The 24,723-nt window shown below is 59.7% G+C and overlaps 1 protein-coding gene across 6 annotated transcripts in view; it reads right to left on the bottom strand.

Moving 5' to 3' along the window:
* TNRC18 (trinucleotide repeat containing 18) overlaps positions 1–24,723 on the bottom strand; it is an 88,383-nt gene that overhangs the window by 30,127 nt on the left and 33,533 nt on the right. For 4 of the 6 annotated variants that reach the window (XM_061153689.1, XM_061153684.1, XM_061153688.1 and 1 more), the window contains 11 exons: positions 18,373–18,475; positions 17,926–18,131; positions 17,255–17,401; positions 16,581–16,771; positions 14,846–15,275; positions 12,346–13,332; positions 6,078–6,253; positions 5,517–5,653; positions 5,162–5,290; positions 3,585–3,756; positions 1,706–2,066 (listed from right to left, as the gene is read on the bottom strand). In XM_061153689.1, the coding sequence (XP_061009672.1) occupies positions 1,706–2,066; positions 3,585–3,756; positions 5,162–5,290; positions 5,517–5,653; positions 6,078–6,253; positions 12,346–13,332; positions 14,846–15,275; positions 16,581–16,771; positions 17,255–17,401; positions 17,926–18,131; positions 18,373–18,475 (3,039 nt within the window). The remainder of the gene's footprint in view (positions 1–1,705; positions 2,067–3,584; positions 3,757–5,161; positions 5,291–5,516; positions 5,654–6,077; positions 6,254–12,345; positions 13,333–14,845; positions 15,276–16,580; positions 16,772–17,254; positions 17,402–17,925; positions 18,132–18,372; positions 18,476–24,723) is intronic. The other 2 variants (XM_061153685.1, XM_061153686.1) reach the window with 2 other exon arrangements.

The raw sequence follows: 24,723 nt of genomic DNA, 5'->3' as shown, positions 1-24,723 counted from the left end.
CAACTGAACAGTGCAGTTTTAGACAAGAACGTAACAGAGATGAGCAATCTGGACACTGCTTTGCATGCGTACACACATCTGCCGCAGTGGACGTGGCAGCTTAGAGGCCCCCCCGACCCCTGCAAAGACCTCAGCTTATCTGTGGACTCTAGCCTGAACAGCACTCTAGCCTCATCCCCCTGTAAGCAGGGCGAGCAGAGGATCCTTCTGCCACCAGCCAGGCCACATCCACTGAAAGATCAAAGGAAAAGCAATCCCTACTCTCTCTGTGACATTCCAAAACAAGCAAAGGAAAGCCCTTCCCTTCTCCTGCGGAGCTACAAGTCTCTAGAACTGGCGCAGAGCGGCCAGGGGCCTGGGCAGTGCCGCTCAGCTCACATCCATCTGAATCTGAGGTGTTTCGGCCACCGATCCCACCCAGGGGACATAAGGCACGAAAGCAGATCCTCGCCCCCACACCCATCTGAGCATCAAGGCTAGAGACCCAGGGCAACCAAAACCAGGAACGTTAAAATCCAAAGACACCAGCAGCAGCTTCATCTCCTGCCAGGCGCCTTCTCCCAGCTGTTCACCCACACAGCGAGCTCACGTAGGGCTCTGGACAGCACTCGGGGGCAGTCCATGGCATCTTAACTCCACAGAGACTTTCTTTCCTTAAGAACACACACCATTTCTCGCCTTTAACAGTCATCACCCTCGCCCCCGACCCCATAAACTAGGCAGAGGCGATCAAAGGCCCAGTCGCCCAAATGCACGCAGTCACCAAGGAGAAAGCTTCCTACCCGAGTCACGGCTTGGGGTCCCCCTCAAAGAAGCCCGCGGACAGATGTCAGGAGGCAGGCAGCGCCCCCCGCCCCCACCGGCCTTGCTGTGGCGGCCAGCCCTTGGCACCCACCCATCCTGGGCATTACGTGTTCCGCGCGCAGGTACTTACTGAGCACCTATTACGTGCCAGGCGGCGGGTTCCAGGCCAGCGGACGGGCGTCAGGGCTGGGGGTGGGGACAAGGCCGTCCGGGCTCTGGAAACCCACGCTCCCCCAGTTCCCAGACAAGAAGCGCCAAAGGCCGCAGGCTCCGCGTAAATTCGGTCCCTCAGTACCACCAGCTGTTACGTTTCAGGGGCCCAAAAGCCGCATGGGGCTGGCAGCTGCCATCCGGGCAGCAAACAGGCTGCGCCCATCGTGACAGGCCATCCCGCGCCGCTGAATCTGACAGGCTGGGCCCTGCCTCAGCATCTATCCTTGGAAACAAACCGGGTAACCACGTGGAGGGCCGTCGCAAAGACAACGGGAAAGGCCGCCCTGGTGTGCGCTTCATAGACGCTTTCCTCACAAACACGGAGCTAGAGGACTGGCTGACGCCTGAGGGCCGGAGCGACCGCTCTAGGCTGAGTAACCGCCAACTCTGTACCACAAGGCCTTCACACCGATGGCCTTAGCGCTGACCAATGAAAGGCAGGTACGGGAAGGCTGGCGGACTTCCGCTCCCACCTGCCCGCCAATCACGAGCACCCACCAATCACAGATGGCCGCCCAAAGAACAGCATACATTCATCACAACCACTTCCGTTTCCGGCCTGGTACCGGCGCCAAAGCAGAAAAGAGACCGTCACCAGAGACCATCGAGCGTTCGAGGCCGAAAGAGGAGGAGGAAAGGAAAGAAAGGGAGGAAGAGCAGCCCTGAGGCGGCACGGCCCACTACTTACTGTAGGAGTAACTGCTCACTTCCGAGGCGAAGGGGGAGTGGGTCGACTTGGGCTGGCCTCTGGCCTTGAACCCCACCTCCATCTTCCTGGCTTTGGCAGCCCTTTTGTGTTTACCTTCTCGCGAGGCTTTAAGAGACAGGCTGAGGCCTTTGGCCAGCGCTTTCCTGTCCTTGCCCAGCAGACTGTCGTAGGGCGTCAGGTACCTGCCGCAGCCCCCGCTCGCTTTTGATTTCCCCCCAGAACCGTCGGAGAACTTGAAGGGCGACTTCAATTTGTCCTGCTTTGTGAGGGAGAGGGCTTTGTCCAGCTTGCTTGCCAACTGCTCCTGGTCACTAGCCATCTTCTTCTTCTTAATCTTTAGCTGGAAAGGGAAGTTGGGAAGTCACGGGTTAAGACATTTGACACCCACAGTGGGTCTCAGTGCATGAGCTCGGACGAACCCAGGCTCCTTCTCCCTGCCTCTGTGGCTTTCTGGCACGTTGCTGAATTCCTCTTAGCCTCAGTTCCTCTACTCTGTAAAATGGGGGTGATTACGCACAGGCAGCGCTGGGTTGTACTGAAGAGGAACTGAGAAAAGGCACGTGAAGCACTTATTAAAGAGCTGTTACTGTGGTTACAGTTATCATCGCCACCGGCTGGCTGTGGCGCTATGCTTCCTACGGGGCTGCGCCTTAAACAAACAGCGCTGCCAGGGAGCCAAGGGGGGAGAAAGGTGGCTGGATTAAGGGAGGACGGATGAACCCAAAGATGGAAAACCCAGATCACAGCACAGCTGATCTGCTTATCTCAGCTGCCTAAAGCAGGTGATGAAGACGGCCTCACAGCCTAAACCAGGCCATCCAGCTAAATGGGCTGAAGCTGCCAAGAAAATGCCTCGAGTGTGCCTTGGACGCCTGAAGCAGAAAGAATGATTAGAGATTTCACAGATAAATTCCTGCTTGCGCGTCTCCCGTCAGCTGGAGTCATTTGCTGTTGAAACGTGCAGCTTCAATGGCCCTCATTTGAACATTTCATCGCTATTTTCTCTCTAATCAGGTAACATTTCATAAGGAGAGAAAAAGTTGGGATAGTGTCAATTAGACAACAAGAGTGCCCTTCACGGTTCGAGAGTACAAAGGATGCTGACGTACAAACTACAAACTGGCTCTCTTCCCCTCCCCAAGGACCCACTCTCCCCTATGTAAGTCCTTCTCTCTGACACCTGAGTCAACTGTAACAGCCCCCTCCCACAGGGTTTTTCTGGGAGGGACGACAAGGTATGTTAGTATTCAGCGATGAGGGCCTTCAAGTGGGTGATTTCAGTGCTCTGCAGAAACAAGAAAATTCAAGGCACTGGCGCTCGGCCCTTTACCTCAGGAGAGTTCCCAGAGGAAATTACAATGGCATCAAGCCCTTGTTTCTTCAAACTCCAGAATGGTGAAGCTGCTCATTAAATAATTATACCGTGAAACAACTGAGTAATTGCACTCTTGGGTTAAGAACTTGCAGCCTCTCCTCTGCGCTTCAGCAGAGGGTCACGGAGCACGCAGAGGATGGGCTTTACAGCCTCCGCGCCACCTGGGGCCGTGTTACTTCGCCAGCTCTCTGACCTGCCCTGGGCCTTACTGTCCCGCTCTGCACAATGACCAAGACTGCAGGAGTGGCTCTAGCAGTAAGGCAGCCACCCTCAACAAAAAGCATTCGCGCCTGGGTTACTATTCCATTTTATCCGTAGTGATTCCACACTTAAGTGTAGCTCAAAAAAGAAAAAAAAAGTGTAGCCCAAAAGTGTGTGCGCAACAGGGCCAGGAGACCCGCAAAGGGAGTGTGTGAGCCCCAGCGGCCCCTCCAGACCTTCCACCTCGAGCCGCCAGTATTCCTGAGAGATGGGGCGACCAACCTGACTCATGAAGTCTGACGAGGTTTCGTGCTCGTCCCAAGGCTGGTTCCTCCCCCTGGCTTTCCCCGCTCCGCCGAGGGCGTCGTGGTCCTCCTCAGGCCCCTTGTGTCTCTTCCTCATCCCTGCTCCCAGCTCGTAGTCATCTGAGGTCAGCAGGGGCTTGCTGCTCAGCCTGAAACCCAGACGTGGAACCGGTCAGCGCCCCAGCCAGGCAGCATTCACGGGCCGGGGTCCGCCCTCATGGCCCTGAAGGGTGGGCTCTGGATGCTGAAGCACAGACTGACGAGTCAAGCACTGTGGTGCCAGGACTCTGGGACACTTGTAAAGGAGGGAGAATGAGCGTTTAATGGGGAAAAAAAGAACTCAAAAGCAGCGTCTCTGCTGGCCCCTCTCTCGCGCGCTCCTTCACATACACACACACACAAGTAACCTGTCACGGTCAGAGACCTCTGTACCCAAGCATGCCAAGAACACGGATCAGAAACACCATGGACATCCACCAGGATGGGGCAGGGATTACAATCAAGAGCTGCTCTGAAGGAGGAGCCGCCCACTGTTCTGTACCCGAGCAGCACAGGCAGTCAGGCCACGGTCTCTGACGGCTGCTTCACGCTAAACCCTCACAAGTATAAGACAGCAGTAACTTTTCCCTGGTGTTTACTATGTGTCTCATTCCATGTCTGTGCTTTGTATTTTAACCACAAAACAACACTTGGTTCCACATACTGCTCTTTATAGAGGAAGGCGCTCACCTAGAAGAGCTAACACCTGGCCCAAGGTCACAAGGCGCAGCAGACCCGGGACTCGGCAGGAGGCACACCCACCTCCGGGGTCCGCGCTCCTACGAGGCGGCTCCACGTGCGGGCAGTCCCAGCCTCTGCTGGCTCCTCCAGGAGCAGCGTTCCCCACCCGCCTGTGGCTGGTAACGGTATTTCTCTCTGCATCCTCTGGTCAGTCAGGGACATCCAAGCTTAAGTGCAAGACGGGGGGCTCTTGGGGCTGTCTTCTGAGAAGACCCACAGCCTCTCCTGCGGCTGTGAAGGTACCCTGTGGCTCCCCTGCTTCCTCACCCAAGCCTTGCTGGCCCAGGCTGAGGCGCGCTCTGGAGGCCCGGGGGAACCACAGCATCGCTCCTCTATCCACACCTAACCCAGAGGGAGCGCTCTCGCTCCGGCCACTTGTGGCTCCAAGGAGCCTCTCCCCAGCGTGCGTGGAGGCGGAGGTCCCGGCCACAGGGAGTATCCCGGGAACAACACACCAGGAGACCGGGAGTGAGGCCGTCCAGCACAGAGGGAAGCGGGCCCTAGCCGCGGAAGACACCGGTGCGGCAGGAAGACGGGCCTGACGCTGGGGTGACGCTCGACTTGCTGGCTGGGGTGGGTGTGCCTGTCCCTCCACGCTCGCCCTCCTGGCCGGCCCAGGGCAGCGCGCCGTGCTGCCCGTGAGCCGCCGATCCCGGCGGGTCAGAGCCTGAGGGACGTGAGGGTCCCCGGCGCCGACACAGGCCCCGCGCGGGCCCGCACGCCTCCCCTCCGAGCTCTGTGCCAGTCCCCGACCCACCGAGGGGCCAGCCTTACTTTCCGCTATGGATGCGGCTCTTCCCTCTCTTGCGGGGGGGCGACAGGGCGCTCAGGGCGTGGGTCCGTTTCCGCGGCCTGCCAGGGCCTCTGCGTGCCAAGCTTCTATGGGGTTCCTCGCGCCTGTCCCTTAAAGAGAATCACACGCTGGGCTGTGAACCCGGGGGTGGGGGGGGGCGTGGAGAAGGGGGCGCACAGAGCGCACACGTCACTTGGGGCCACGCACACCTGGCGGCCTGCACGGCGGACCTCCTGAGCGCCGCGCCTACAGAGCCCGGGCCGCGGGCGGCGGGGCGCACTCACTCGGAATCGCGGCGCCTACAGAGCCTGGCTGCGGGCGGCGGGGCGCACTCACTCGGAATCGCGGCGCCGCTGCAGCTTCACCAGCTCGCGCTGCTTCTCCTTGTACTGACGCTGCACCTCTGCCAGCCGCATCCGGAAGTCCAGCTCCATGGCGTCCATGCTCTCCAGGGAGGATTTCATGGCGTACATCTGCGGGGAACGGTGGGTGAGCGCGGGGGCTCGCAGCAGGGACGCCACCCTCCCCCTCACCAAGACGCCCTGTGTGCATGCCAGGATCCGGAAAGCCAACCCTGTGGGGCCGAGTCCAGGCCGAGGTGGCCCGCAAGCACCTCTCGGGCAGGGCTGGCGTCTGTCACGCGCACATCTGCTCTCCCCGAGCCCCCAAGCCATTGCCCACGGGACACACCCTTGACACACGATTAGGTGACACACTGAGGCTGGGGAAGAGGAGACAACTCTCCGGGGACCACCCAGCAAGGTGGTGGCGGAAGCTGGGCATGCAACAGGTTCCCCCGAGCGTGCAGCCTGCCAAGGCCCAGGCCAGGCGGCCTCTCTGGGGTCACCCCGTCCTCCCCCAACCCCGCTTCCCTGAGCCACGCCCGGGACGCCTCACCCGCTCGTCCTTCTTTTGCATCCAGCTGTACTTCTTGTTGGGATTCAGCTCACGTGGAAGCCGCAGGTTCTTGAGTGGATCCACGAAGGGGCCGTCCAGCACCTCCTTCAGCACATGGCTGCTGGCCGCCAGGAGGCTCTCCAGCGATGGCCGCACCGGCAGGCCCCGCTCCGCGCCTGCGGAAGGAGGCAGGTGAGCCTGTGCTCTTGGGGGCCGGGCTCACGGGCACTACGGCCGACCCGCCTCAGACCCCCACCTGGGAAGGGGACACAGGCCAGAGTTCCTGTCCATCACAGCACGTCTGTGCACAGACGGGCAGGAGGTCACCAGAGAACGGCAGAGCGGCGCTCTAACAAGGCGACTCTCTCTCTGCTTATCTGTCCAAAAAATCTTCCACAAGGACTATGCGTGGTTTTCACGATCAGAAAAAACAGAACCTCATGATAAGTTCTGTAAATTGCGAAAGTCACATGTGTACATGATAAAAACCACAAACCAAGCAGAGAAGAGTCATGAAACACACACCTTCCTCTGCCACCAGGCCCCTCCCGGGAGGATGCCTCAGCCAACACTGCGTGGCAGGTGGTTCCAGAAACTTTTACACACATTCAAACATGGGTAACACCCAGGCATCCTTCACAAGCAGAAATCAGCACCAAATCAATACACACCACATCACACTGCTTGTTGCTACTCAACATGTTTCTCATTAGCACAAAAATACACACACGCATTCATACTGTAGCTTGAACCCGAACAGAAAGTGCCGTTTCTGTAAGTCAGAACCACTAGAACATCAGCAATTTTATGCAGCGAAACCGAGTAACAGAAGCCTAGTTTTTCTCTCGGATCGATAAGCTTTAATTTACCTAAACAATCCCCCACTGATGGCATTCAGGTGGCTCCAGATTTTTTTTTTTTTGGTAGCAAACAGACAGGAATTTTTCAGAGACTGTGCCTGTCTGTGCAATTAACATGATCAAGGTATGTGTGTTCATCTCTGATGAATATTCCAACTGCCCTTCAGAAACACTGCAGCAACTCAGGATCTCAACAGTGGTACCTGAGAACCTACTTCTCCATAGTCTTTCTACGAAAATAACATGAGTTTTCATTTTCCAACTGATGTTTCCTTTGTGATCTAACATATGATCAATTTTTGAGAACAGTCCAGGTGTACTCGAGGAGAAAAATATGTTCTCTTTTTAAAAAGAAAGTTTTTGAAAGTATTTATTAATTTAGCTGCACTGGGTCTTAGTTGTGGTACGCAGAACCTTCGATCTTCCGTGTGGCATGCAGGACCTTTAGCTGTGGCACGCCAGCTCCTAGTCGGGGCATGTGGGATCTACTTCCCTGTCCAGGAATCGAACGCGGTCACCCTGCATTGGGAGCGTGGAGTCTGAGCCACTGGACCGCCTGGGAAGTCCCGGGAAAGTATATCCTTCACAACCAGCATGCAGAGTTCAACACGCAGAACTCCCCAACGTCGACATTAACGAGCGTATCGCCCAGATCAGGGCTTCTGAACCCTGGCGCCATTCACATGCTGCAGGGCGGCTCTGGGGCATCGTCCTGGGACACTGAGAGGCGTCCTCGCCTTCACCACTAGGTGTCAGCAGCGCTCCCCTCAAGTCCCAACCACATGTCACCAGGGGCGTGAGTTGAGTCCCTGTTTTGCTTTTCTGGGTCTTTACAGACACCACACAGCAGTGAGCCCCACCAGCCTCAAGCAGCCGGCACTAGACTGAAGCATGTGGCCCACCCCCCAGGTGCCACACCCCACCCTAATCCCTTCCAGGTCCTCCAAGCCGCCAGCTTCTCAGTCACTGGGTAAGGCGGGGGAGAGCTGCTCCATCAGAGGGGACCACGCAGCGACTCCATCGCCTGCTTCACCCCACAACGCACCAGCCTCGCTGGGGCACCCAGGACAGAGAGGGCAGCCTGGTGGCCCGAGGCCAGAAACTGTGTGCCCCCAAGGCCACATGGAAAGCCCTAACACCATCACACCTCAGGAGTCAGAGCCTTTAAAGAGGGCGTCAGGGTGGGCTCTGTCTGATCCAGCGAGACTGCATCCTCATAAAAGGGGACGTTTGGAGACACAGACACACATGGAAGAATTCCACAGGCCTGCTGAGGAGAGATGCCTCAGGAGGAGCCAACCCAACCCTGCTGACCCCTGGATCTAGAGTGCCCAGCCTCTAGAGTCATGAGAACACACTCATTACTCGAGACTCAGCCCCCCGCCCCACCCCGCCGCGCTTGTATGTTTATTACAGTAGCCAGAGCTAACACCCCAGCCCTGCGGCTGTACCAACGCAGAGGTGACTGGGGAACGGGCCCGACACGCACTGGAACCTCCATGGGACCAGGCATCCCTCACAGAGACTATGGTGCCAGAGGGCGGGAAGGACGGCCGCTCGCCTTGGGACACCGGGCTTGCTGCCTGCCGGCAGAAGCAGGAAAGCAGGAGGGCCAGCGGCGCCAGGAAGTGGCCGGGCCGTGGGGAAAGCTCCGGAGCCCGGGGCCTGCCGCATGACCGGGACCACTCATGGCCCAGGCCTGCAGGCACTCTGCAGGGCACCGATGCTCAGGGTCCATCTGTGACTATTGGAGGCAAAGGGCCCCCAGGCCCTCCCCTGTCCGTGTGGTGCCCGCACCCCTGCACACCGGCGTCTCCAAGCGCCCGCTCCAGCCCAACGCCGCCCCCGCCCCGGGATCACAGAGCCCACGCTCAGGCCGCCAGACCCGCACTGCAGAGCGCCCAGGGCAGTGCAGGGCACCACCAGGAGCATCCGCATCCATGCCAGCCGCCGGGCTCCCCAGACGCGCGCCTCCTATTGCTTCCCCGCCTCAGAAACCTTTCTTCTCTTCCAGCAACTCGGGTCAAAACCCTCAGCCTCGTCCTTACACACCCAACCGCAGTCCCTTCGCAAAGCCTGCTGGCTGCAACGTCCACCCAGAACCCACCTGCCCGCACCTGTGCGCCCCTCACCACCCTGGGCCCGGGTGCAGATGGGAGCCTCTACTGGGTCTCCCCACCTCGGCCCTCGCCCCGGCATCGGCCCCCCACACAGCCCCCAAAGAGACTGCAGTTAGGTCTGATCCTATCAGTGCAACTCAAATCCACCTTCCAATGGCCCCTCATTTCACTCCAAGTGAATAAAAGATGACCTCCACCCTCCCCAGTGATCCCACTTCCTAGCAATCACTCTCCCCTCGGGGCTCCCCTCCAGGCCCTGGCCTCCTCACCTTTGTTCTACCCTGGGGCAAACAGTCGCCCCAGGGCCTTTGCACTTGCTCTTCCTTGAGCCTGGCATAGTTTTCCCCAGAAGAATCTCCCTCCCCCACCTATTGAGAGGGGCTTCCCTGGCTATCTGCTATGGGAGACCACCTTACCACCCCTGCCCTGACCCCCTCCCACTGTTTGGGCCTCCCACTTGTCACCCGAACAGTGCTGAGGGCTGCACGCGGATGGCCTGGTTCACTGCTGGTACCAAACACTGCTGGGCATACAGAAGGAGCTGAATGAGTGCATGAATCAGGCAGCAGTGTGAAGACAGGCAACAGCAGGCAGAGGCCCCCAAACTTGGTGACCCATCCTCAGCCCTCTCCTTTCCAGAGGCCCCTTGGCCTGTGTGGTCCCCACTGAAAACCCACCAGCTGGCAGGACATCAAGAGGGATTTGTCTTCTGGGGGAAAAAAAAAAAACTTGTACTCAACTATTTAAATGAAAGAAAAGAAACAATGAACTTGAACAACAGGACTCCCCTGGTGATCCAGTGGTTAAGAATGCACCTGCCAATGCAGGGGACACAGGTTCAGTTCCCGGTCCAGGATGATTCCACAAGCCACAGAGCAACTAAGCCCACGTGCCACAACTGCTGAAGCCTGTTCGCCCAGAGCTCATGCTCGACATCCAGAGAGGACACCGCAGCAAGAAGCCCAAGCACTGCAACCCAAAAAAGAAAAAACCCACAAAGCAACATACGCCTGCAGGGAGGTAGGTGTCACTCGTCCAAGCTTCCAGGAAAGGGGCATTGGACCTTGATGATGAAAAAGATCTGGTTCTGACCCAGCAATTCCACCCCTGGGAACAAACCCCCGAGGAAAGCAGAGGTGTGGGCAAAGATTTTTCTCCAAGAGGAATCATCACATTACTTACAACAGCAAAAGGAAGGAAGGAAAATTACAGAAAAGAAGGCAAATTAAAATGCCTGACAATTGAGGGTTGGGTCTCAACTGAAGGCTGGGGCCTCCACCAGGCAGAAAACTGCATAGTTCCAAAAAATGTTTTAAGAATGCACAGTTTTGAAAATGTTTAATAAAGAATATACTTAGGGGAAAAGAAGGCTGAGCGCCAAAGAACTGATGCTTTCAAACTGGGGTGCTGGAGAAGAACTTGAGAGTGCTTAAGAGTCCCTTGGACTGCAAGGAGATCAAACCAGTCCATCCTAAAGGAGATCAACTCTGAATATTCATTGGAAGGACTAATGCTGAAGCTGAAGGTCCAATACTTCGGCCACCTGATGCGAAAAGCTGACTCATTGGAAAAGACTCTGATGCTGGGAAAGATTGAAAGCAGGAGGAGAAGGGGACGACAGAGAATGAGATGGTTGGATGGCATCACCAACTCAATGGACATGAGTCTGAGCAAACTGCAGGAGACAGTGAAGGACAGGGAAGCCTGGCTGCAGTGCATGGTGTCACAAAGGATCGGACAAAGAATCCGACACAAGGTAGCGACTGGAACGACAACAAAGTGGAAAAGGCAGGTAACAAAAGTTGCTTACAAAATGATCTTAATTTTAGAAACTTGTGCAAGTGTAGAACAAGTTCTAGAGGAAATACGGCTGAACACCCTGCACTGCTCTCATGACCCCCCCCCAGCTGTGCGCCACCCCCGCCCCCGCGAGTGTTCTGGCTGGAGTGCAGGCTGGCCAGGCTACGCCTGACCCTTTGGCGCTTTACGTACTTCGTGGAGCACTTCGATTTCTATGTTGAATGTCAGTGGGTTTGTGCCAGTCCAGAAGTCACTGCAGGCACTCCATTCCTTCTGAGGATGACCACCTCCCTACACACACACCTACATCCTAGAAGTGACTGCTTCCCCATCCAGGGCTGGGCAGGACCAGCCCAGTCCATCCCATCTCCTGTGATACAGGCTTTGCTTCTGCAAAAAGCATGAACCACAGTCAGCCAACTAATGAGTGAATCACAGCATCTTCGCCAGAGCTACCAGCAGAGAGGTGGCCTCTTCTGTGTGTCTGCTGGCTGCAGTCCATGGGCCCGTGGGCTTGGGAGGAAATATCAGTGACCCCCATGAGGAAAGTGGACCCACCCTGCATGAAGCCAGTGGAAGGCGGTGAAGCTATGAGAGGGAGGGACAGGGAAGAGGCAAAAAAGAACTCCTGATGACTTGGCTTGAGCACCTGGATCCAGCCGTACCTGAAACATTCCCTCATTACTGACACACTGTGAATCCACAAGCCAAAAAAATTCCCCCCGACTTTTCCTAAGCCAGTGAGTCTTGTCGCTCCCACTGCAACGCATCCTGCTAATCCACCACAGACAGAACAAGGAGGAGTTTCACCACTAAGAAACCCATAAGCCGGCTGCATGACAAAGTGACTGCATAACACCACTGCCCTGTACGTTTAAAAATGGTAAAGGCGGGGCTTCCCTGGTGGCTCAGTGGTAAAGAATCTGCCTGCCAATGCAGGAGACATGGGTTCCATTCCTGATCCAGGAAGATCCCACAATGCCTCGTCCAACTACAGAGCCTGGAGCTGCCACTACTGAAGCCCAAGCGCCCTAGGACCTGTGCTCTGCAACAAGAGAAGTCACTGCAGGGAGGAGGCCATGCTCCCCAACTAGAGTGTAGACCCCGCTCGCTGTAACTAGAGAAAAACCCATGCAATGAAAAGCTAGCACAGACCCCCCCACCAAAAAAAGAAAAAAAACAGTTAAAGTGGTAAAGTTTACGATAAGTGTATTTTACCACAATTTTAAAGAATTAATTCACAAAGGGAAAAAAGTGAATAGAAATAAACCATATTCTAGAGATTCTGAAACTTTAAAAATCCCACTTTAAAAAAAAAATTTTTTTATAGGAAGGGAAAAAGCAGGAGTTTCTCAGTGGCCTAGTGGTTAGGATTGTGTGCTCTGGTCGGGGAACTGGTAGGGTTAGGGTGAGGGTTCCCCAGTGCGCAGCAAAAATAAATAACAAAAAATAGGCCAAGGGGGGAAAAGCAACCCCCAGAAGCCTCACCTGCCGCCTCCTGGCTCCTCTTCTCCAGCTCCAGCTCGGCGATCTCGCTCAGCAAGGTGATGCCGTGCAGGAAGCTCTGCTCCAGAACGAGGCTCTGCGCGGCCTCCAGTGTCTCCAGGGCCGGAGTTCCAGTGCCCGGGGAGGGCAGGGGCCGGGCCTGGGGCAGCTCTGCGGCCGCCGCCAGGGCGTTCATGCCGGCCAGCGGGTCCTCCAGGCTGGGCAGGAACTCCTCAGAGCCCGCCTCCTCCAGGAAGCAGGCGCCGCCAGGCACAGCGCCAGCCTCGGGGGCCTCCAGGCTTGGGCACTCGCCCTCCCCAACGGGCATGTCACAGTCCGGCAGTTCCAGGCTGGGTTGGGGCTCAACTGGGGCCGCCTGGGCCAGGTCCTCCTCGCCGGGCACCGCCTCCGCCAAGGGCACGGCCACGGGCACATCCACGGGCACCTCCACCGGCTCCTCCTTGGCCTCCACCAGCGGCTCTGGCGTCAGTCGCGGCCCCAGGTCCGGGGCAGCCGCACAGGACTCTGTCCGGCCGGGCGAATCGACCCCCTCGGCCCCCTCGGCAAAGTCTGGGCACCCGGGGGGCTCCTCGGGCCCCTGGCCACCGGCACTCAGTGCCTGGGCCTCCAGCAGGCCGCCCGCCGGGCTCGGGGCCGCCAGGGCATCCTCAGGGGGCAACGTCAGTGGGGACCCCAGAGAGGCCAGCTGGGCGGGTTCTTCGTCCATGTCCTCCACCTCCGCCTTCACCTCCCGCTCCACCAGTGGCTCTTCGTCCGGGATCTCACGCAGCGGCTCTGGGACCTTGGACGGGGACAAGCGCAGGGGCTTGTCCTCAGGGGAGAGCGCCAGGCGCTCGGGCCCATCGGCTGGGAGCGGCACGTCAGGGGCCAGGCCGTCGGCGTCGGCAGCCGCCGTGGGCTGCAGCAGGAACGGGTAGGGCCTCCCATAGTGCGGCGGCAGGGCTTGAAACGGGTACCGGGCTGGGATATCTGCAGAGGACACGCAGGTCAGTGGGGGCCCCCTCCAGCCCCGTGTCCCCGTCAACACCCACCCACCTGCCACCCTCTCTCCTCGGCCGCCCTGCAGGGCTGGAAGCCCTTCCCAATGGCTCCTGATGAACCCCAGGACCTCTCTGCACATCTGGGTCCCAGAGAGAAAAAAATCCGCCACCCTGCAGTCCCCAGGGGTCTTCAGGTCTCAAAGGCAGAACCCATCCACGGCTCTGTCTCTGGTGCCCACAAACTGAGCATCCGGCACAACGCTGGACCAGAAGGATCTGGTAATAAGACCCTACACAGGGGGCTTCCCTGGCGACTCAGTGGTAAAGAAACCACCTGCCAATGCAGGAGACATGGGTTCGATCCCTGGTCCGGGAAGATCCCACATGACACAGAGCAACTAAGTCCATGGACCGCAACTACCGACCCCGCACTCCAGGGCAGGGCAGCCGGAACAACCGCAGCCCACGCACCCTAGGGTCCGAGCTCCGCAACAAGAGAAGCCACCGCAACGAGAAGCACATGCACAGCAACAGAGGAGCCCCTGCTCCCCGCAACGAGGGCAAAGCCCCAGGCAGCACAGCCAAAATAAAGTTATTAAAAAGAAAAAAGACCCGAAACGGTACCCACCCAGCCTGTCCTCCATCCCGCAAGAACCCACCAGCCCCACCTCTTCTTTTTCAGCAGAGCTGGGGACATTCAAGTTGTTAAAAAACTGACAGTAACACTGTGAGGCCGCCCACCTTGTTACCTCTGACCTCCCCCCGCCTCAAAGTGTGATCTCCCGGAGAGCAGGGTCGTGTGCAGCTGACTCTGCAGCATCAGGCCCCGTCAGGGGGGCGGGCGGGCGTGCAAGCAGTAAGAGCTGAACAGGAACCAAAGAGGGGAGACAGATGCACGGAGCACCCCACCCGGCACTGCAGCCTGGCCTGTGCTCCACACTTGACTCGACTGTCAACAAGACATCGGCTCTCCCCAGAGAGCGGCGCGTGCGGCCCAAGACCACACAGCATCCCAGCGGCCGAAGTCTGAATTCTGGAATTCGAGCTCACGTCCTCCCACGGGCCGAGGCCACCCACTGCGTGTCCCCATGGACACGGGACACGGAAGAGGGCGCATGCGTGCCACACGTGGGCGGGGGCACGACCCGGAAGGTACTGTCATCGTCAGTATGACAACGCAGCACCTGTGAGCCAGGCGGCGTGGCGCCGAACACCTTACGGGCGTTGCTTGTTCAATGCTCAGAACAAGGCCTCCTGACCTCAGGACCTACTTCTAACATTACACCCATTTCCCCTGACCTACAACCGAGGGAAGACTCTAGAGACGATGGCTGACAGCTCGTTCCAGAGCTTGACAGCAGGCCACGTACTGGTTTGGCCAAAACACCAGAAGGAATTTCCTGGCTGAGCCAACATGGCAGGCGCTCAACAGGGAAAGGAGGAATGGCCGGCTGAACCGATGAGTGAGTGACGCACGGGACACCCGTTTCCCCAGCTCCTACCTGAGAACAAGGCCTGGAAGGGGCTGGGGGCTTCCTTCTCCAGCTCTAAGTCCTTCTTCTCCACGACGTTCTCAGGGGCCTCCTCCTTGCGGGCAACCCCCGGGGTGGGTGGTGGGGAGGCGGGCGGCGGGCTGCTGGGGTGGGAGCTGGGCGTGGCGGGGTACGCGTAGGCGGGCGGCTTGGACACGTCCTCCAGCTTCTGAATGACTTTGGCCTTCAGGGCAGCCACAGGGGACGCGCGGGGAGAAGGCGGCGGGCTCATGGCCTTGCCGTAGGCGCCCGTGGGGCCGGTGCTCAGGCCAGGGGGCTTCCGCGGCAGCAGCCCCGGGCCCGCGGCGGCCAGACCTGCCTTGCCTGCGGCCTCCAGGCTGCGCTTGCTCACCTTCTCCTCCATCTCCACCCGCTGCTCCTGGGCCTTCAGCCGCTCCTGCTGTGGAGGGGGCCGACAGGCGGGGTCAGCGCGCCAGGACCCATCATCCAGCACCGGCCCCAGGCTACCCCGGCCCACGGAGAACTCCAGGTGGGGTTGGGGGCTGCAGGACCCTGCCAGAGACGGACATTCCGTCCCGGCTCGCGTAACAAGCACAGCATTCCTTGTAGAATTCCAGCAGACGGGGCTGGGGAACCTCTGGTCTAGACCCTGATCCCCGCCCCAGGACCCCCAGAGACAGAGCGCGGGGGGCCAGGCAGAGGTGGGGGGCTCCTGAAGACGCAGGACTGTCCCACCCCAGCTCCACCATGGGACAAGGACAGCTGCCTGCATGGAGGGTTCACTACCTGAGGACCCTCCCCTGCTCTATCACAGCGCGCTCTTAAACACCACCACGGTGAGCCTTCCCGGGCCGAGAGGAAACGGTTCAAGAGCAGCCTGGGCCCGTGGGCTGTCCGCACACAAATACGCCGTGCAGAGGGCTCCAAGCCCCCACCCTCACCGCTGTGAAATCTCAATAAAGAATTCGATGACACAGAAATGACACAGAAATTAACAGCTGCTCCATTTCCACAGGAGGAAACCTGGAGCCCAGAGAGGTGAATTCACTCGCCCAAAGGCACTCAGCCAGGCGTGGCAGAACTAAAGGTTCAAAACCAGGGCCCCATGCGCTGTATGTCATCTCTGTTGAGTCCTTCAGGGCGGCTGCTGCACGAAAAAGGAGGGACGCGGCCGGGCAGAGGACAGGTGTGTAGGAACACCTTCAAGAAGGCAGGAGGGCTGTGGGCTTTAGGGAGTCACTACACAGGGGGACACCAAGTGCCACCCACCTCATGGGACCAGGCAACGTAGGTGGAGGCCAGCCCTGGCCCGAGAGGGGAGCCCAGGCCATCAAGCGCCCAGCTGGGCCAGGCTGGGCTCAGGAAACAGCGGGAGCCCACTGGGATCCCTTCAGCTCCCAGGCAAACACCTCCCGTCCACGGGTCTGCCTCTCCTGCCTCGGTTTCCCCATGGCTCCCTGCACCCCCCACGCCCCCACCAGGCTCTGTCCGCCTCTAGGGCTTGCTCACCCTGTCCCCTCTGCCCAGAGGGCTCCTCCACAACTGACTTCTTCAGGTCTCTGGGCAGATGTCACCACCTCCAGAGGGCCCTCCCTGACTACCAGCCTCTTCTTCTCCCTCCCAGTCCAGAACTGGATTTTCTACCAGCTGACCCCTCTGCCTCGCCATCAGTGGGAGCGGGCTCCCAGAAGGGTCTCCACGGCCCCCACGGCCCTCCTGCGACCACGCGCCCACCCCAACTCACCACCAGCTGGGCGCTCCTCTGCAGCTCCAGGGCCTGGGCCGCCTGCTGCTGCAGGTAGAGGAGTTCCTGCTGCCGTAGGAAGTGCTGCTGCGAGAAGAGCTGCAGCTGCTGGGCGTGGTGCAGGGAGGCGCGGCCCGGCGGGTACAGGGCGGGCCAGAGCGGCGGCACCGCGGCCCGCTCCATCAGCTCCGCTGTGGGCGAGGGGGCCCTGAGGCTGCGCCCGGCGCCCGCCGCCCGCCGCCCCACTCCACAGACGCGGAAGCCGAGGCCCAGGGAGGGGCCGCGCGCTCACACGGCGGCGGAGCGGGCTCAGCCGGGCCTCCGGGGGCTTCCCGGGGGCCGAGAAGCTGGTCCCCTTCTCCTCAGCCACACCCCAGGCCCCGGGGCCCACGCGGGGGTCCCAGAGGCCACACAGCGGGAGTGGCCGACGTGGCGACTCCACACCTCCCCCCGCGACACCCAGTGTTCTGCAAACTGGGCTGCTGAGGGCTGGGGCACCGCGCAGCCCCGCCGTGGCTCTCCACACAGGCTTTCTGGGTAGGAGCTCATCAGAACAGGGACCCCTGCGGCTCCGTGACACCCCCTCCCCACCACAGGAGGCCCATGGCGTTTGGGACAGCCTCACTGTATGAGGCCATCACAGCCCCTGCCCCCAACCATGGACCACCACTTACCAAAATGAGGCAGGTGGTCGCTGGGAATGACCACCAGCTGGCCCGACTGGGGGTCCCTGACGAACTGGTAGGCTGAAGGCAGGGAGCCCCCCAGGCCAGGCGGAAAGGCAGGCGCCATGCCCTGGTGCAGAGAAGGGGGGCCCAAGCCTAGGAGAGACCCAGGCCCAAGTCAGTGCCAGGGGCCACTCCCCACGCGCGCTCCCTTCCTGGGCCTCCGTGGAGGAAGCCGAGGGTAAGGGCTGGCTGGCTCTGAACCCTCTCCCCCTTCTGACCACTGTCCACCAACAGGCTTGGCAGAGGAGCCCCACGAGGCTGAGGCCGCTAATGATGACCAGGGGTCCCCTGGTGGCTCAGATGGTAATCTGCATGCAATGCAGGAGACCTGGGTTCGATCCCTGGGTTGGGAAGATCCCCCGGAGAAGGGAAGGGCCAGCCACTCCAGTATTTTTGCCTGGGAAATCCCATGGACAGAGGAGCCTGGTGGGCTACAGTCCACGGGGTTGCAAAGAGTGGGACACGGCTGGGTGACTAACCCTTTTTCGCTTCGGACAAGCGAGAGAGGTCAACTACAGGGACGAGAGAGGAGGGGTCCCACCCCGCACCAGCGCCCAGGACCTTGCTCCGACGGAAACACCTTGCTCAGGCCTCCGCTATCCCCACCCCCGACTCACCGTAGGGGTGTCCAGCGAGCCACATGGATGTGCTACCCGAGCGGGGCAGCCAGGGGTGAGTGGCCAGGTGGGCCGCAGGGTCGGCGGACCAGCGACCAGAGCCCGCCAGCGCCGGGCCGCCGGTCACCATGAGGTTGGGGTTCAGGCCGTTAGCAGCACAGCTGGTGGGGTGCAGGCGGGCCAAGTCGGCCAGCTCCTTGCTTTCTCTGGAAGGGGAGCGGAGGCGGCAGTGAGTCTGGGACGGCCCCGGGGCGAGGGGGAGGGAAAAAGGGGCGCCCCACGGGACCGGGGGACACCAGGCCACTGCTCGGCACCCGGGGGCAGAAGAGCCGGCTGGGGCTCAGCAGGGGGCCCCAGGCCTTCCCCAGGAAGGCTCCCACATGTGCAGGACCACCCCGCGCCCACACAGGGCCACCCATCCCGCCCCGGGGGCCCCCCAGGCCTCACCTGAGCAGCTTCTCCTGGTCTCGGTCCAGCCGCGCCCCCAGCAGCCTCTCCTCCCGGTGCCTGGCCCGGTCATCGCCACAGTCCTCGTCGGCTCGGCCATGCCCTGGGCGGGCGGGAGAGGAGGAAGTGAGCCCCACTCAGGGCCCCCAACAAGCCCTCAGCGTCTGAGCGGGTCCGTCACCCTGGCCAGACGTCCTCTGTGCCCAGAAACGGCCCTCCACCGCCCTCAAAGAGCCCACCTGTAACTCTCCCAGGTAACCGGGAAGGTGCAGGAAAAGGTCGTAAAACGGACAGCGCTGTAACCCAGGATGAACCGAGAGGCACTCGGGGACAGGGTTTCCTCCTTTAGCGCCGGAAAGGCAGGTGCCGGGGGCGGGTCAAGACAGATGGAAAACCACAACCCAAAGGAGCGGTCGCCATGCAGAGGCGCAGTCAAGCCCGGGTCACGGGGAGCCAGCCGCCACCCGGAGGCCCCGCCATGGTTCCGGCGGTTGCACACGTGTGGCTGATCTCTTCAAAATCAAGACAGAAAACTGAAACCAGAGGACCCTATGCACGTGGGGTGGGGGGGCGACTAGAGGGTGTGGGGCTGCCCCCCGGCTGGCCCATCCCTGCCCTGGTGCCCAGGAGGCACCCCCCAACCCCCACAGCTGGTCACGCTGCACCTCCCCTGGGCTCCCTGCCCCTCCCAAAGCAGAGAGGGCAGGTCCCCAAGCCCTGACCCATTCCACAGGAGCTCAGCCCTCCTCGCTCACCACCTTCCCCAGCCCCTCTTCCCCGGGTGTCTTCTACACCATGAGTCAAAATTCAGAGTGTGCACAGTTGCGGAGGCAGGCCAGGGCCCAGGAGGCGGGTATGGCCACCAGCGGCAGAGACCACTCAGTCGGCAGCCAAGACTTTTCTCAAAAGCGAAACCAAGGACTTTGCTGGTGGTCCAGAGGTTAAGAATCCACCTGCCAATGTGGAGGACATGGGTTTGATCCCTGGGCCGGGCAGATCCCACATGCCACCGGGCAGCGAAGCCCGTGCACCACGGCTATTGAGCCCTTATGCTCCAGAGCCCTGGAGCCCCAAAGACCACGCCCACGTGCGCACTAGAGTCCTTGCTCTGCAACAAGAGAGGCGACAGCAATGAGAAATCAGTGCACTGCAACTAGAGAGAAGCCCCAGCTAGTCACAACGCGAGGAAGTCCACAGGCAGCAACCAAAAATAGAGAGAAACCCACTGAGGCTAGACTAATTCCTTCCCTAGGATCAGCCACCCTGGGGCCAGTGTCCACCCACCCGGGGCTCCAGAGATGCACTCGGGGAGGAAGCCGCCCCCAGGCCCGCCAGCACATGGACCTTGTCAGTTACTACTCTGCTGCAGACCCGTGTCCTGGCCCCCTCTCCGGGGTCCACCAGCAGGCCCCCCACCCCGGCACAGCCCCCGGGGGCAGGGATCCAACCTGGCATGCTGCCATCAGCCTCTCCCCTAGTTTCTTCCCTCCTGCACCCCTAACACCAGGAACTCCCAAAGACCTCCTGAGAACTGTTCCCCAGGAGAGGCTCTGGGTGGCAGGCAGCTTCCCCTTACTTTCAGGAAGGTGGGAGCCCACCGCCAGGAACAGGAGGCGAGCGGGCAGGGAGGGACAGCCACGAGCCCATGTGCCCGATGGACCAAGCAGGTCGGGGAAGGGATACCCCTCAAGAGACAGCTGGAGATGGGCTGGGGGCCACCAGGGGCAGCCCCAGGAGTTCCAGAAGCCCCTGGGGCAACAAGGAAGCAGCATCCGCGGTTAAGCAGAGAAGAACCAGCGAGCTGGGGCACCAGGCGGGCGGGGTGAGAATGGGTGAAGTCTTCCCCACCGGCCCCCGTGGGTCACAGAGCCAGGCCGCCCGCCACCTCACTGCATGCAGGTGCAGAGTAGACCCTCTGTGTGTGCCAGCGCCCCGTCCCCGCGACTGTGCCCGGCTCGTGGCAGGAGGCCAGGAGGCAGAGGGGACAGGTGGGCAGTGGAAGAGCAGGTGAGACCCAGCCAGGATGCCCAGGCCCAAGCCACCAGAGTCAGTGTGGTTCCCAAGTCAAAGGGGACCCCGCGCCCACCCTCCCGCCCACCCCTTCACCAAGGGCTGGAAGGGACCCTGCTCGTGGGCCCCACCCCGGAAATGAGGCCCTAAAGGGCGGCCACACTTCTGGGCAGGGCCACTCAGGGTCCTGCAGCTGGACTGAGAAACCAGAGCCACAGCTTCCCCGGGGGAGGGCCGCCCAGGCCCACAGAAACCCCCAGGGCCCTCCGTGCATGGGGCCACGCTGCAGTGGGGGACAGGTTTTGGCAAAGAGCTCCTGGTGATCCCAGAGCACACAGCTTCCCCAGGGGAGGGCCGCCCAGGCCACAGAAACCCCCAGGGCCCTCCGTGCACGGGCCCACGCTGCCGTGGGGGACAGGCTTTGGCAAACAGCTGGTGATCCCAGAAGGGTCACAGGCCTGGAGTGTGGCCTGTCCCCAAGAGTTCAGTCCTCAGGCCTGACACCTCTCCATTGCCCTGGTTGTCACTGCATAGGCCTCAAGGGCTTCCCACTGCAGGCCCCACCAGAAACCTGCAGGCAGGCCAGCCCAGCTTGAAGAAGCCACCACCCGCAGGGTCCGTCAGGTCAGAGCCCCAGACTGCTCCTTCCACATTCAGCTGGTGTCCAAACAAATGTGACACGCCCTCCACCACGGTGGCCCAGCGGCCCAGGCACCATCCTGACCTCCTGCATCAACCTGTTCCCTCTAACCCCTGCTCACCCCATCCCTCCTACTCCAGGCTGCCCAGCTGTCCCGTCACCCGTGCACCCCCAGCCACACTCAGGGCCACACACACGGTTCCCTCCGCCTAGAGTGCGCGCGCCCGTCCCCTGTACTCCTCAGTCTCCCCAGTAAGACCTCAGCCCATATGCTGCCTCCTCCAGGAAGCCCTCCCAGACCACCGCTCCTCTATCACGCTCCCTTATTCGTCTCCCTCACTGCACTGAGCGCATCACACAGCCACTCTGCCTGGTGGTTATCCTTCATCTCTGGCTTGAGCAGTTCCACTCCGAGGTATCTACCTCTGCCCTAACCCAAGGCCTGACACAGGAAGAGCTCAGCATACATACGGGGAGTGAATGAAGGAATTCATGAGAACATCTAGAGGGCGATGCAGAGAGAACAAACAGCAGGTGCAGAGGCCCTGGGGCAGGAGTGTGCCTGCCTCATCCAGGTGAGAATACCAAAGAAGAAAGCACGCAGGGGAAAGAGGGGGGTGCAGACCGCACTCAGGGCCTTGCGGGCCGTGGAAGGGAACGTGCTTGAGATTCCGTCCAAGGTGAAAGGAGAAGCCAGAGGAAGTGCTGAGCAGGGATGAGACATGATCCGACTAAGGCTTTGAAAACCGCCTGGGAACAAGCAAACCAAGAAGGCCCATAGCTTGTCTCTGCTGAGGTCCAGGTTGGCGGGGGGCCAGTTCCTCCAGGAGGCAAGTATGTGGGGTGGAGGGGAGCCAAGCCCAAGCTCCCACACACACAGAAGACCCTCCCTCCCCAGCCCTCAAGGCATGAACTCTGGTGATTTTCAAGCCACCCCTGTGCCCAGCAGGGTCCGAGGGCCGCTCCATGCACACATTCATCCAGTGGTCATCAAGTGGGAGGGGGGTTTCAGCCCTCACCCCAGCTGCCCCAGATGAGGAAACCGAGGCACGAGCAGGCAGAGGAACTGCCCAGGTCACACTCCTGACTGCCGAGGAGGCACCAGGCTGGCGTCGGGGTCTGAGTGAGTTGTCCTGCCCGCCTGCCCCGGGGTGCATGGCCCCCAGGCAGAGAGCCCGCACAGGGTGAGCACCCGGGAGACGCAGCCCTACAGCCACTGCCTGTCTGCAGCCCCGCCCCGGGGCCCGCGTCCCCAGCAGTGACAGCTTCTCTGAGGGTCACAGACTCTAATCCCAGCCATTATTGCCCAGGCTGAGGCCCGGTTCCCATGGCAACCTCCTCCTGGACTCCGTCTGTGCCTCTCCAAGGCTGCGGCTGACGACGTGCTTGTTCGAGTCTGGGGTCAACAGCACTGCTTACAGCCAGCGCGACCCCGGCTCTGCCGGGCGATATGGGCAGTGGGGCAGGGTTCGGGGGGCACCATCACAGCCCCCCAGATCTGGTCCCCAGTTTGACGCCACCGCAGAGTTGACAACGGGCAAGGGGGAGAGGCAGGAGGCACAGCCCTGGGCTTCGGGTGCAAGCTCAGCCCGCCTGTTCTGGCCCGAGTGACCCAGGGCACGTCACTCCAGCTCCACAGGCCCTGCTCTCCCGTCTGGAAGCTGAGGGATGAACAGATCCTCCGCTGGGGGCCGTGGGAGGAGACGCTGGCTGGGGCTATGCGGGGCTGCCTGCACCCACCCCCGGCTAAATGGCAGGGACAGTGCTAGTCTGCTGGCCTCTCAAGCATCGGCAGTGCCGTCCAGGGCTCACAGGCATACACGATGCCGTCCTTCAGCCATCTCAGGGTCCGAGACCCCTGAAGCCAGACCAGACCCTGAGGGAGCCCCCTTGGGACATTTCTCAAAAAGGATCTCAGGCTTAGGGCAGAAACTCTGAGCCCTGAAGACTCTGAATGTGAGCAGAGAAAAGGCAGACCTGTCTATGAAGCACCTATTACGTGCCCATCAGCCCACCAGGCACCAGGGAACGAGGCAGCCCTCCTAGCGCCACGCAGTAAATGCAGACACCAGGGCTCAGAGGGCTTAGGCCTCTGCTTCAAGGTTGCATCGCTGCAAGAGGCAGAGCCTAGACTTGAACCCACTGCCAGGGAAAGGGCTCACTCCACCAGGAGGAGCCAGGAGGCTGGGAGGGCCCAGCGGCACCAGGCTGACAACTACCACTCAGTTAGGATGATGCCAACTCCTTCCTCCCTTGAGGCCATCCAGATTAGGGGGAAACCCGCTTCTTAGGGGGACTTCTTTTTAAGGAAAGTTGGTGGCTCAGTCAGTAAACAAAAAATTGCCTGCAATGCAGGAGACCCTGGTTCCACCCCTGGGTCGGGAAGATCCCCTGGAGAAGGGAATGGCAACCCACTCCAGTAGTCCTGCCTGGAGAATCCTATGGACAGAGGAGCCTGGTGGGCTGCACTGTCCATGGGGTCACAAAGAATCAGACACGACTGAGTAATCAACACTTCACTTTTTTTCACATCAAGGTTCCAATCACCTACACTCCAATTGTCATCAGGAAACAGGAAAACAGGCTCAGCCCCAAGATTCCTGAAGCCCTCATCCCCAGACCATCCCCTCCTTGCTCCCGGCTCCCACTCTCTCACACTGTCTCTCTCTCTCTCTCTCACACACACACACACACACACGCTTAAACACACATGTTCTCACCTACACTGACACGTTCTCACCTACACTCTCTTATACACGCACACACATTCCCTCATACACATTCTCTCACACACACATGCACATTCTCATCTACACTCTCTTACACATTCTCACACACTCACACACACATTCCCTCATACACATTCTCACACACACACCCTCATACACAAATTCTCACACACACATTCCCTCATACACATTCTCACACACACACACGCTCCCTCATACATTCTCACACTCACATTCCCTCATACACATTCTCTCTCTCACACACACACACATATTCCCTCATACACATTCTCTCTCTGTCTCACACACACACACACACACACACACACACACACATTCCCTCATACACATTCTCTCTCTCACACATACACACATTCCCTCATACACATTCTCTCTCTCACACACACACACATTCCCTCATACACATTCTCACATACACACATTCCCTCATACACATGCACATTCTCATCTACATTCTCTTACACATTCTCACATACACACTCACACACACATTCCCTCATACACATTCTCACACACACACATTCCCTCATACACAAACATTCTCACACTCACATTCCCTCATACACATTCTCACACACACACATTCCCTCATACACATTCTCACACTCACATTCCCTCATACACATTCTCTGTCTCTCTCACACACACGCACCCCCTCATACACAAATTCTCACACACACATTCCCTCGTACACATTCTCACACACCTTCCCTCACACACGAACATTCTCACATACACACACTTAAAACACACATTCTCACCTATACTCTTTTACACACATTCCCTCAGACACATTCTCACACACACACTCACAACCACAGACACAGATCCCGGGGGCACAGACAGGTACGCTGGATATCAGGAAGAGATCCCAGCCGGAGGGCCATTATCGCATCTCATGAGCATTCTTCTACAAAAAGGACCCCCAAAAGGTCTTTTCTTTCCCAGAAG

Source organism: Dama dama, chromosome 10 (assembly GCF_033118175.1).
Source record: "Dama dama isolate Ldn47 chromosome 10, ASM3311817v1, whole genome shotgun sequence".
In the NCBI taxonomy this organism is placed as follows: Eukaryota; Metazoa; Chordata; class Mammalia; order Artiodactyla; family Cervidae; genus Dama; species Dama dama.
The sequence above is the reverse complement of the archived record's forward strand: the minus strand, read 5'-3'. Positions and strand labels throughout refer to the sequence as shown.